At 43.7% G+C, this 14134-nt stretch overlaps 1 protein-coding gene across 1 annotated transcript in view; it reads left to right on the top strand.

The window, feature by feature from the left end:
- Positions 1–14134, top strand: part of myo1f (myosin IF) — a 173812-nt gene that overhangs the window by 31344 nt on the left and 128334 nt on the right. The window contains exon 2 of the mRNA XM_078555845.1: positions 11892–12029. Coding sequence (XP_078411971.1) covers positions 11892–12029 — 138 coding nt within the window. The remainder of the gene's footprint in view (positions 1–11891; positions 12030–14134) is intronic.

Below are 14134 nucleotides of genomic sequence, written 5' to 3'. Positions count from 1 at the left end.
CCTTCGGCTCAGCATCGTCCTGGTCTCTAGCAGCCCTCCGACTACTGGCGCCCTGGGCCTCTCTGCCTCCACCTGCTCCTCAAGCCAGTGTGAAGTGCCCTCACCTCTGTGCAGCGACATTCTAGCCACTGATCTAATGCCCACCAAGGTGCTGGTATCTGCGCTGGTGCCTGGTTCAGAGAGCGGGTGTGATACAGGTGCTTCTGAAGCCTGGCGGTCCTCTGACATCAGAGGTGGCTCTTCAGGGTCCTGCAATTGGGTGCATGGTGGCAAACCTAAGGGAAAACAACGACATGTCATTAGTTTAAGTCATCACACTGTCACTGTACATGCCAGGCACCCTGGTGAGACCATGGGGATGTGTATCATGGTGCCATTGTCTTTCAATGATCCATGGGGAATCCAGTTTTGAGGCTCCCATCAATGTTGAGACTACACAAGAATGTTTGCAACATCTGAAACGCTCACCCCTGTGCACTGCACTTTTACCTGAGTCTGACACCCCAGCCTCTCCGTGGCCCGTTGACCGAGATGCCTGCTGGCTCTCGCATTGATCAGTCCACTCTCTACCTGCAGCGCCATTGCAGCCTGGCCAGCCCCACCTGAGGAGCACCTTGCAGGGCACATCCGAATTGTGGCCCTCGAGCCTCAAGGCACTCAGCCCAAGCAGCCAGGGGTCACCCCCTTGGCCAGCTCCGGCGTCATTGACGGTTGACAAGCAGACTCTAACGCCCCTGAGCTCCATGGTTGTGGTGGGGGGGAGCAGAATGGCCAGGCCTTCACACTTCACCACACTGATCCACGCCAGCATGATACTCGCCCTTCCTGACCGCAGCAGGCCGTTAAACCTCTTGCAGCACTGGACTCAGGTATGTCGCACCACATCATGGCTGCTGACCAGCACTGCCACCTCCTCCCAAGCTCTTTTTGTTAGGTGCGATGGCCTCCACCTTCCATCCCTGGGGACAAGGGTGTCCCTCCTGGCAGCCACCTCCCCCAGGAGGGCCGCCAGGCACTCATCAGAAAACCAAGGGGGGGCCAAGTGCCCACCCGATCTGCCCTCCTGCCTGGCATCTGCAGCTGCACTGGAGCTATAATTTCAATACCGAAGACGTCTTCTGCACTGGCAGCCTTCCAGGGGCTGCCTGGGCCATTTCTAAACTGGCCACTGGGTCACCATTGGACCCGGCGGCCGACAGGTCCCTGCTCAGCCCTTCCTGACCAGTGAGGAGCCGCGTTTCACGCTGTGTGGGCCTTAATTGGCCTGCCAGCGTGAAATTGTGGTTGGGGGCTGATCGTGGGCGGCAGCCTGTTTCCCTGCCGCTCCCAGGCCCACCGACCTCAAAGAGGTGATAATTTCTTAGCTAATATCACCACCATCAACACCTCTTTGTCCTTTTGTCTTTGACATCTTTTGGCAATCTCCACCTATCACTGGCCCTCTATCCAGCTCTACCTGTCCCACCCCGCCTTAAACCAACTTATATTTTACCTCTTTTCTATTTTTCCTTAGTTCTGATGAAGAGTCATACGGACTCGAAAAGTTAACTGTGTTCCTCTCTGCAGATGCTGTCAGGCCTGCTGAGTTTTTCCAGGTATTTTTGTTCTCCTTGATACTTAGGTCTCCTTTCCATTTCTCTATACCGAACTGCAATAACCATTTGCTCCAACATGTCATGCAATTACTTGTGATTTCACTGTCCTGTGTCATTGTGTTTTGTATTTTAGGCATCCAGTGCTTTACACCTATCAGACAAATATAAGCATTTGGAAATTTCTTGTATTGCCCTTTCCTGACTCCTCATTTAACACACTGTTAGCCTTTAGCTGTGGGTTGCCCCTTCCTGTAATTGCATTGCAGGAATTCTTCTTCCTTCCATATACTACGGAGTGTCTCGAACTGCTGTTCAAGCTTGGTAATTATAAATTTTAGCAAGTTCCACGGGAGATGTCATTTGTTGCATTTGTTGACCTAGACACTCATGGTTTCCAAACACTCTCATGTCATACAAGTTCTGCATAATATTGCTGTCCTGCCATACCGAACAGATTCAAATAGACCTGGAAATTCTGAAAGCTGAAAGTAATTTCATGACAATTGCACTTCAGTACCAAGATTTGCTCTTTCATCTGCCTTCTCATTCTTTTTGACTACATCGCGTTTCTACAATGTACTTTAATTGATTCAAGACAATACAATCAGTACAACCATTCAGTTAAACAACTGGTATAAAAAAGTGGCCAAGGAATCAGAAACACATCCAATCGGCAATAATTTCCACCTAGTTCATAACTAGATTGTCAGTCAAACCAGTCCAGCCAGTACGTGTAAAGGTAATGTATGATAACTGGTCAAAAATAATATATTGCACTCACTCACACCATTTTAAGACTCTCCTTACTAAACTGCCTTCTAATGCTGTTGGCCACTTGCTGCTCCAGTTTAGAATATATATTTCTAGTTTATAAGTATTAGTTATTCTGACTGGGTTGAATAGTCTCCTTCCATGCTCCAGTTCCTGTGACTAGTAAGTATAGAACTTTTTTATATTCATTTCTGGGTGTAAGCATCACTGGTAAGGTCAGCACTTATTGCCCATCTCTAATTGCCCTTGAGCAGGTGGTGGTGAGCTATCTTTTGAACTGTTGCAGTCGATGTGTTAAAGGTACACAAACAGTGCTGTTAGGAAGGGAGTTCCAGGCTGTTGATCCAATGACAGTGAAGGAACAACTACATAGTTCCAAGTCAGGATGGTTAGTGACTTGGAGGGGAGTTTGCAGCTGGTGGCGTTTACATGCCTCTACTACCCTTGTCCTTCTAGGTGGTAAAGGTCACAGGTTTGGAAGATGCTGTTGAAGGAGCCTTGGCAAGTAGTTGCAGTGTATCTTGTAAACGGTACACACACTAGTGGAAGAGACTGAATGTTTAAGGTGGTCGATGTGGTGCCGATCAAATGGGCCCCTTTGTCCTGGACAGTGTCAAGCTTCTTGAGTGTTGTTGGTGCTTCACTCTTCCAGGCAAGTGGAGAGTATTCCATCACACTCCTGATTTGTGCCTTGGAGATAGTGGACTTGCTTCAGGGAGTCTGGAGGTAAGTTGCTCCCCACAGAATTCCTAGGCTTTGACCTGCTTTTGTAGTCACAGTATTTATATGGCTAATCCAATTAAGTTTCTGGTTGGTAATAACCCCAGAATGTTGACAATGGTGATTCAGCGGTGGTAATGCTGTTGGATATCAAGGGGAGATGGTTATATTCTGTCTTGCTGGAGATGGCCACTGCCGGGCACTTGTGTAATGTGAAAGTTACTAAAGAAACATTGGCTTAAGTGAATCAAGGTAAAATGAAGTAAAGTAATGAAACAAACACCATTTAAATATTATGGCTACAGGAGTAAGGTTAAGGCGGGTAGTCTGTGACAGGTATCTCATTTCTTGACCACTCAAAATCACCGTACCATCTATAAAGCTCATGTCAAGAACATGATATAAGATTCACCATTCAGTTGAATGGCTGTTAGTGCAACAACACTCAAGTGGCTCATTACAGATGGAGAAGTTTTAATCACCATTCCTTGAACTTAGTGTCTACCTCCCCATCACTAGCACACTGTTGCTGTGGTATGTATTATTCACCAGATGCATTGCAGCAATATGTTCTGCTTACTTCAGCTGTGCCTCTCACCTAGTGAAGTCTATCACTAAGAAGGACAAGAGTAGCAAGACTTGAGGGACACCATCAACTTCAAGCCACACACCATTCTGACTTGAATTTATACCGCCTTTCTTTCAATGAGTTAAAATCATACAATTCCCTATCTAATGCCATTGTGGAAGCATCATCCGCACAGGGGATGCACAGAGGAGAAAGCCCATCATCAAATTCTCAGGACCATTCTGTGGATAGGCTATAAATGTAACATTGCCAGCAATGCTAACATCCCAGAAATAAATATTTTTTTTAAAATACAAAATCATGGGTGGAAACAGTGTAAATAGAGGAACTAAAATGATGTTTAAAATAATGCAAAAAGGGCAAAGACAGAAGTACAAATGAGCATGCCTATAGAAATTACGACAGTACAAATGTTTCCAGTACTTTAAAACTACAGCTTATTAGGAAAGAATTCATGAAGGTTGCAAACTGTTGAAACTAAAGATGAGCTAAAAGAAGTTAATGTGCGAATGATTGCTGCGATACTTTTAATATTTTACCTTAAATGTTTTTCTTAGGTCCACCACCAAAGGCCAGTCCCACAAGTAAGCCTTTCCCTATCAGCCTGAATGTATATTTAACTGCACACATCTAGGATTTTACAGCAAGCACAAAGATAAAACAGAAACCCAAATTTAGTTTAATAGACTATATGTACCCAAGAGATCTTCCTAAATTCAGGACCTAGATAAACTCTATCAGTCTGTGGTTTGGACTGTAAACTATCAAGCAAATTTATTAAACAGTGAATAAATAAGTGAACAGTAGAAGGAACAAATGGTAGATTTGTTGGAGACTTATATGTTCCTCCTCCAAGTACAGAAAACACTAAACTCCCATGTCTTCTGAGGGAAAACTGCAATGTAGAATTGGGACTGGGACAAAATCCTTAACTTTACGAGGCAGCTGACTACTAACCTTCCACAGAACTATATGCCTGCCTTTCACTTTGATGGTTTCAGGACTGCTGAATCAAAGCTGGTCAGCCTGTCGATATGAATATACATATGTACAAACATACTTTCAAAATCCTTCAACCATTGAAAGAAAGAAATTAAAAATGTATCTCCTGCATGTTACTGGTCATGACAATCAAAGATGTACTTGAATATGACACAATTGTATTGGATTGAATAGAATGCCCTCTATTTCAAGCATTGTTAATCAACTGTGAGCATATCCATCTAATAACCATGTGAACAATCAATTGTCACCTATTAGTAACAGCATTTAGAAAATATATATCAAGATGGTAAACGGAGTAGTAGCTTAAGCCTTTACTTCTGTATATTGCCCTGAAGCTGTAACAGACATAGTTCTAGGGCTATTATGTATCAAACAGGTTGTGTCATTTTTCTTTGAGTGGACCTGGTTTTAACTGAAAGAATTCATTGCTTAGTGACCCTCAAGTGAGTGCAGGGATCTTACTGGCATTTTCCCCAACAAAAACCATATAGCTAACTAGCACATAGTACTATTACCTGTTAGAAAAACTTACCAAGTTTAACTTTACAAGTTATGCTTATTGTGTCACTCAGATTTCCACAAGCAGGCCATTCAGCCCATTGTGCCTGTGTCGGCTCTTGAAAAGAGTTTTTCAATTAATCCCACTCCCCTGCACTTTCTTCATAGACTTGCAAAGTTTTCCCCTTTTTGAAAGTTATTATTGGAATTATTTTCCAACACCCTTTCAAGCAGTGCATTCCAGAGCATAACAACTCGCAAAATAATCATCCAAAATTGTGAGAATATTGCTCAGAATTAGGCACCACTTCGCCATCAGTACAATTAAGTAATACCTCAAAATGTTTAAAGGACGAATTAAATTACCCATTAAATGTATTGAAAGTGAAAAAGCAAAGAAAAAGTTAGCATCAGTGGAATATTTCAGGACAGCTTGTTAAATACCATAAAAGTACAAGCTATGGCCTGGTCTTCACAACCCCGTTAGTGTGTCACAATTTATGTGGTCACTTAGCTAATTATAGCATTCAAACTCTTGTAGCCTGATATTGTTCGTACAATTTGGTCAGTTCAGAAAATATTTAAGTGATGTTTGGATCGCCTTCTGTACAATGTGCTGATTGTGGATGACACCAGTTAGGTGCACCAATCACACAAATGCTTTCATTTAAAACCCTACCTGTCACTCTAAAAACCTAGCAAATGCTGATCAACACCCTAACAAAACCTCAAAAAATTGACTATTCAATAACAGCTCTGAATAAAGGTTTATAACCTGTAGATAGACTGAGAGTGGGCTGGGGAGCAGATTTGTCTGTCATACCTTGAGCTGTAGGCCCAGCATTGGTATAGAAGAGCATTGTCGCAAAAATTGCAGGAATTTTCTCTCATTTTAAGTGGAAAAATTGGTTCTGCGTTACTCACTGCTACTAAATTTCATAACATAGATACGCCTCTTCCCTTCTCACTTCACATACTTCCCTCTCTCGCCTTCCTCAGTTCTTGCAAGCACTCTTTTATTCCCTGCTCAGTTAGTTCAAACCGGCACTCTATGACTTCCCTCTCTCCTTAGTATCAGTTCACTCTCTCTGCTTCCTTTCTCCACAATTCATGCATGTGCTCTCCTCCACCCTCCTCGTTCAGTTTACACTGGTATTTTCCTCACTCCAGCCCTATTGACACTAGCAGCAGCATTATCAATTCTACTCTCAGAGTCAGTGCACTGAAGTGGTTTACTTGCTTGCTGATATTCTTATCATTCATGCATTATTCGTGCATTATCTACCTGGGTGGGGGACAATAATCTTTCCCATGTTCAGTGATTCCTGTAGGCTGCAGCCAGGAACTCACATTCTGTGAAGTCAACTGCCATTTCTGGTTTCTATCTGTTGCTTCTCCAAGTCATAGAATTCTGCTGATTTCACAAGACCATAGTGAAAGCTCCCATCCACAGCTGTGGTCAGTCTTTTGGAGCTACAGTAAGATTATGTAGAAAGAAAAGTGGATCTGAGAAGGGGAGCTCTAGGTGCTCAAGTCTACTGTGATGCGATCTTCAACCACAAACGTTTAGGCAAGCAGATATCGACCTCAAAATAGCAACAGTTAAACTTGTGCACATTATTGACTTTGTTCTCACGTTGGGATGTTAAACACATTGATCTTGATTATATTTCAAGGCACATTTACCTGGAAACAATAGAAATAAAATAACAAAATAATCCAGATCTGCGTATTTCATTGGTGCAAAGCAGAGGAAAATTGAGCAGAGACCACAAAATGTCAGGTGTACGGTATAGTTGCAAAACCCTTAGCCTTCCAGTTGCACTTTCCAGGAGGTGTTCTGGAGTTTACTTGAAAGAGGGCTTATAATTTAAATTAGATTGAAATGCAGGTCAAATGATATCATTAAGATTTCCTCTGTTTCATTGCAGGCTGTTTGAATATAAAGTAAGCACTGAGACGCCTATGGCCCAGAAATTGGTCAGCAAAACTGGACTACAAGTCCCCAGTATGTTGTGGGGGACAGGGGTGGAGGCCCATTGCCTGAGAGCAATGGAGTATTGCCATTCATGCTCAGGGAAGGAATTCTGTGCCTCCCACCCAGCTGTATTTCTGCATCACTGGGTTGAATTTTACTAGCCCTCTGAGGCAGGACTAGCCCTCTGAGGCAGGGAGGCAAAAGAACTGGTAAAAGGCAACTGAAGGAAGTCTTCCTGCTGTCTCGGAATATTCCCAGAAACGAAAAGAGCAGCGGCTCAGCTGCCCGCTAACTAATAGTAGGCAGCCAATTCACTAAACTGATGGCCACTTTACAGCCTCGCCAGCATTTTAGTGGCATCAGCCACAGCGCCCCCGCCACATGGGGAAACATGTGTATCAGGTACATTAAGGCAACCTCCCAGGGGTTTCTGGGTGGGGGTGAGTTCTTCCTTTCTGGCCACTCCATGGACCACAGAGAGGCTCCCTGGCTCCGATCGCTGCTGGCTGCATGCCTGACCCCAGTGCTTCAACATTGGGGGGAGCCATCTTCCTCCCTGCAGACTCAGCAGTGGCCCCCTTTATCTGTGGCACTGCCGAGCTGTCACCCACCCACACGTATTCCGAACCCGCTTTCAGTCCGAGCAATGGGACTTGCTTCCTTTGCGTAAAATTTTGGCCACTGTCTCAACAACAGAATCATTAAAAGAAACAGGGAGAAAATTGTCTAGAATTCTGATGTTCGAGTTTGTGGCCATTGCTGGGCCTTTTGTACTGAGGTTTCTTGCTGCACTTAGGGTCTATTGTGTTCCATATTTTGATGCAAGTGGTGCAGAGTGGTTCCTGCAGAGTAGAGTTGAAGCCTGCAGGATGGGGTTGAAGTGACAGAATGGGACCTTTATTCTTAAACTTATGGAACAATGATAATGATCCTGAATATTCCATAGTTTCCAGTAATCTCCTGTTGAAGTTATGGTGGAAAATTGAAACAATCTGTATGAAAATCCATGGTAATTCTCTTGGCCATATTCACTGCATTACTTGAATAGTTACCCAGATCAGTCTTTCCCCACTGTTATCCTTCTTGCACTGTGATGTCTATCTGTTTTGTATTCTGTGTGCAGTGTTTCTAAATGGAATCTAATTTCCCTCCATATATTTTCCTTCTAATATATTAGTTTACTCATCTTCTCAAAAATTGCCATTGTAAAACTGAATGTTTCTATTGTTTTCATCCTGTTTCCTATTGCTGGACTAGTAATCCAGAAGCCCAGGCTAATGCTCTGGGGACATGGGTTCAAATCTCACCATGGCAGCCGGTGGAATTTAAATTCATTTAATAAATCTGGAATTGAAAGCTAGTGTCAGTATTGGTGACCATGACAACTATTGTTGATTGATGTAAAAACCCTTCTAGTTCACTAATGTCCTTTAGGGAAGGAAATCTGCTATCCTTACCTGGTTTGGCCTACATGTGACACCAGACCCACAGCAATGTTGTTGATTCTTAACTGCCCTCAGTTCAAGGGAAATCAGGGGTGGGCAACAAATGCTGCCCTTGCCAGCAACGCCCACATCCCATGAAAGAATAAAGAAAAATCATAAATCTAATTTCAACCATATCATTGTTCCCTCAGCTGAATCTGCTCACATTGTTTCTTGACCATTTGTCCCATATGAAAATTCAGAATTTGTGCCCAAAATTTTTTTTCAGTCCTATTATCACCTTTCTGACCTGGCCAATATTTATCCCTCAACCAATATCACTAAGACAGACTAAATGGTTATTATACATTGTTGTTTGTGGGACCTTGCTGTGTGTAAATTGGCTGCCACGTTTCCTATGTCACAACAGTGACTACACTTCAAGAACGTGCCTTTGCCTGCAGAGTCCTTCAGAACATCCTCATGTTGAGAAAAGCACTGTATAAGTGCAAGTCTTTCTTACTCTTATAGATCTTTTATCCCTGCTAAATTTAAATTAGTCATAACAACTGCATTGCATACTCTACCCTTATTTGATTCCAAAAGTTCTGGGTCCAGTCTTTCTCCTTACCTGCTCCTCTAGAGAAGACACATCTCTCGTATTCCTAGTTACAGGACTCCAACTCATCCGCACTGTTTGTTACGCCTGACTCATTTTGATCAAATGTTTTTCACATAAATGGTTGTGCCTCCAGCCAGATTGCCCTTTCTCTTCCTACAAGGTGTTCAATATCCCTATATATTTACTCAACCTGGTCTCTGCCTAGTCAATGATATCATAACTTCCCCCTCTAGCACGGACTTTCAGGAGACCCAATTTACTCACAAGAAATTTCAGATATAAAACTATGAGGTCTCCATTTTAACTAACCCTTGACTAATATGTTTATTTTAACATTATTTTTCCATGTGGTCATATACTTGTACAATGTACACTTACATGCTGTATCATTATATGTATTTGAATGCTATTTGACAACAGCTGTTTAGTACTATAGCGTCTAGCTTCTCTAACCTCCATCACTCTTCATTATCCTTCCTTCTGCTGCCGAATCATTTAATTTCCATGATTCAATGAAAACTGCTTTGAGATGTGACAGTACCATGATAAAATCCTCTCTAAGTACAAGCTGGGTGTTGGGGAGTGTTGACACTGTGATACCTAAGTTTAATTGAAGGGGAGTTCCTAATCTCAATTATATTGCTATGGGTAGGCTATGTAGTGAGCAATTTAATGACAGGGGGAATTCATTCTATGCTGCTCTCGTGGATTCACCTGGTGGCTGCTGAAGTAGAGTTGGCAGGATCCGGACAGTAAGATAACCAATAGCCATGATCAATCCAAATAGTCATGCCATTCCTCTCAGTGTAAGACCAAGGGCTGACTTTTACCACAAGAGCTGAGAACCCAAAGTCGGGACCATTTCCAGGCCCTGACCCCACACCTTTCAGTTACGTGTCAGCTTTTTTATGGGAGGTGGCCAATTAGAAGGCTGCCCCTACTTTCGCTGTCCAATTAGGGACGGTGGGCAGGTTGCAGGAGTGGCCAATCAGACAGCCCAAATTGAAGGGTGACCGGCAACCCCACTGTGAAGGCTGTGTGCTGCTAATCTGAATAGAGCAGGAGATGGCAATGGAGATGTGATAATGATGATATGACTGGCAGCCAATCCCTCCTGCCCAGCACTATTCGCTGGATCCGTCCACATATGAGGTGCATCCATTTGAAAGCCATCACAGGTAGATAGATGACTTAAGGATCGCCAGTTTGGTCCTTCGAAGTTGAAACTTGGGGCGGAATCTTCCAGTCGCACCAGCAGTGAGAAGTCTGGCAGGAGGGGGGATCATGATTTGCCGTGAGGCCAAAAATCAGTTTCCCGACATTGGGATGAACTGTAGGAATTCTGTTCTCGGGACCTTAAAGGGTTGGGAGTGGGGGGGTGGTGTTAAAGGCAGGTCGAACTTCCTGAAGATCAATGTCGGGAAGCCCTTTTGCCTGCAATAGCATGTTGTGTGTGCTCATTAAAAGGCCACCTCGCCAGAATTAAGATCCCCCTCCTAATAACCCCGCCAGCGAGAAATTAGAACATTCACTTTCACGACTGCACATAAGTGCTGTGAACCTGGGAAGGTTGACTTCTTCCAAGATTAGCAGTGAGTTGCCGCTGCATTGTCCTCTTTGGGGAGCGTCTGTAAATGCCAGCCTGTGCTTGAGACTGGGTGGTGGCGGTGCAAGTTGCATGGAGGATGACCAAGGAAGGGAGGAAGAGTTAGAGGGAAAGGGCTGAGCAGTGGCTGGACAAAGGTGGAAGGGATAGTGCAGGCTGTCTGGGTGCCTTTTAAATATGGCGGCCAGACCTTCAACCCCATAAGGTAACAGCAGGGACAACAACTTCATGCCCACCCCGCCACAGGATTCGCCATGCTCGGCAGGGAATGAGCTGACCAGCGCAAGATCATGTGTGGCCAGATGTCCCACGCACCCACCCCCCCTCAGCGGAAATCAATCTGACTACTGCTCCCGCCACTCAACTTAGATTTCAGAACGGAAGATTCCGCCCTTTACCCGTGGTGCATTGGCCTCCCACTGTGCTCTCACCCCCCCTGTGAGAAAGCATGCTGCAGGAAGAGTGGGGGTTCTGTGCACCTTGGGCAAAATTGCAGGTCATTTGAAATATGTCTCGTGATTGCATCAATAATTGCTTTAACTATCTGCCCACTGCTTCCAGGTCTGTTATTGTTGTGCTCCCACCTCCAGGAAACTCAGGAAGAAGCTGAGAGCCATCCCCGACACTTTTTTTCTATATTTCCCGGGACCCTCTGCCTTCAAAGCCCTGGGACTGGGAAAATTCTGCCCCAAGAACCAATTGTGGAACTTCCTCAATCTCTGTTGTTCAAAAATCACAGCTCAAATACACTTGGCGCTGAGCCATCACAGCATTTTACTTAATATATATACAACATAACTCCACTCCAACTTTAAACGGTGGAAGGTGAAATCAAGTTTTTGAAATATCCCATTGTTGGTTTCTCTAATGTATGACTGAACAGCATGAGAATGAACTATGAAAATCTAAGTTTGTAATCTCTTACCTACTTTTTACGATACAATTATTGGAAGTATATATTGTATATGAGTATGTGCTTTATATATACATGTAAACTAAATCCGATGCAAATTATTTTCATATTGTTAAATGCTAAGATACCATCATGACAATGTTTAAACAATCATATTCACTCTTACACAGGGGAGCAAGGAGAGATACCACTGGCAGAGCCAAAATGTCAAACACAGCGGAGTGGATGACATGGTTCTTCTCTCTAAAATCACAGAGGAGGCTATCGTGGAAAATCTTAAGAAACGCTACTTGGATGACTACATTTTTGTATCCTTTCAAGTAAAAGAAAACATTGAAGTTTTAGTTAAAAATTATCGGCAGTGCTGTACAAGTGTGTTGGGGTTTGTAACTGCAGATGGGAAACACAGGTGGCAGATAGTTCAGTGTAAAAATTGGAAAGTGTTATATTTTAGAAGTAAGAAACAGGGAGAGAAAATACGCAATGCACCCTGAATGACAAGGTTTTCAATGCAGTACAAGAGCTGCTCATTTTAACTCTGTTGAAATAATGCTGAGAGCAATTTGGTATGAGCATGTTAAGCATTTAAATTATATCATCACTGTGTATTTTATAGCCTTTGCTTATTTTGTGTGTCAGACGTACTTTCAATTTAGTACATTAATTTTAAAAAGCCAATAGCATGTTTGATAGGCTTTTAAAAAGGCATACAAGATCCTCGACTTTGTAAGTAGAACCATAGGGCGGTATTTAATGCAGGTGAGGGGGGGGGGGGTGCGGTGTCTCAGCCATTGGAGAGGGAGCCGGTGAGAGTCCCATGTCACCTCCTTTCAGGAAGACCCAATGCATTAAGTGCCAATTAGGCACTTAAGTTGCCAGCAATGGGCCTTCCCGGGATGAACGACCCTAAGGTAGGAAATCCCACCTCCCCCAAGAGCTGCCGACCATTCAGAAGCCAGCAGCTGTGTAGTTGGTAGCAAGGTGGGTGATGGGGGTCGGGGGGGGTGGCATTCACAGCCCCTTCCCCTTAATCCCCTTCCTGATGCTGGTCCCTTGATCAGGCACTGAGTGCTTTTGAACAAGGGACCCCTGCAACCCACCCCTCTCCCCAACCCCGTTGGGTTTATTCAGGATTCTTGCATTGTTGAATACCAGCGGGGGCAGCATGAGACCCCCTAAGTGGGCATTAATTGCTCAGTTAAGGGCCTCAATTGCCGGCGGGCCGGGAATTGGCCATCCGCAAGCCTTCCCGCCCCAGACTTAATCGGGGCAGAGACGGGAAAGCAACACCTGCCAATGGCCCACCTGATTAAATGCTCCCTCCGTATTCCAAACTCACCTCAGGGCAAAGCATTAAGTTCTGCCCATAAAGTGCAAAGGAAAGGAAATTATAAAACACTTGTTAGGCCAGTACTGGAGGCCAATTGTGGTCAAGGCCTGAGAGAGGGTTCAGAGAAGATTTACTAGAATAGTACCAAGGATAGAGGCCTTCAGTTATGTGGAGAGAATGCAGAAGATGCGGTTGTTCTCCTTAGAGCAGAGAAGGTTAAGGGGATATTTGATAAAGGTGTTCAACATCATCAACAATTTTGATAAAGTAAATAAGGAGAAATTGTTTCCATTGGAAAAAGGGCCAGTAATCTGGGACACAGATTTAAGCAAATTGGCAAAGGAATCAGAGACTATATGAGGAAAATATTTTCACACACCAAGTTGTTATGATCTGGAATGCACTGCCTGGAAGGGTGGTGGAAATAGGTTCAATAATAACCTTCAAAAAAAAAATTGGATGAATATTTGAAGGGGTAAAATTTGCAGGGAATGGTGAAAAACAGGGGAGTGGGGTGAATTCGACAGCTCTTTCAGAGAGTCGGCACAGTCATGATGGCCTGAACGTGGCCTGCTTTTGTGCTCTAATATCCTATAATTCCAAAGATTGTGAAGTTGTGTAATCAGAAGAATAAAAGTTATGCTAATGAACAATACGCTGGTCAAGCTACAAGTGACAAAAGTTATATTTATGCGTTGGAGAAGGTGCACGGATAATCAACAAGATCAGTCCCCAGCGTAAAAGGGATTAGCTCTGAGAAATGTTTACAAGAATGGGAAAGGATTATAAAGGCTAGATTTGGTGGGAAAGCTAACACTAACATAGGCACAGCAGGAAAAATTCCTCTAACACTTACATGAATTTTTATGACTATATTGAAGCTTTGATTTTCAAAGGCTCCGTCAGTAGTACAGGACTTCAGTGACTGTGGGTGCATGTTGACAAATTGGGTCCCAGGTCTCATGCCCTTGATTTCTGCAAGTTCAGCTTCTTAACATTGGACATAATTTTGGGTATATGGATAATGCTGCATTACAGAGCTGGTATATTTAAATGCTATGTTTTGGGAAAAAGGACCCCAGT

The sequence above is a fragment of the Cetorhinus maximus genome, chromosome 13 (genome assembly GCF_964194155.1).
Source record: "Cetorhinus maximus chromosome 13, sCetMax3.hap1.1, whole genome shotgun sequence".
NCBI classification, from domain to species: domain Eukaryota; kingdom Metazoa; phylum Chordata; class Chondrichthyes; order Lamniformes; family Cetorhinidae; genus Cetorhinus; species Cetorhinus maximus.
The sequence above is the reverse complement of the archived record's forward strand: the minus strand, read 5'-3'. Positions and strand labels throughout refer to the sequence as shown.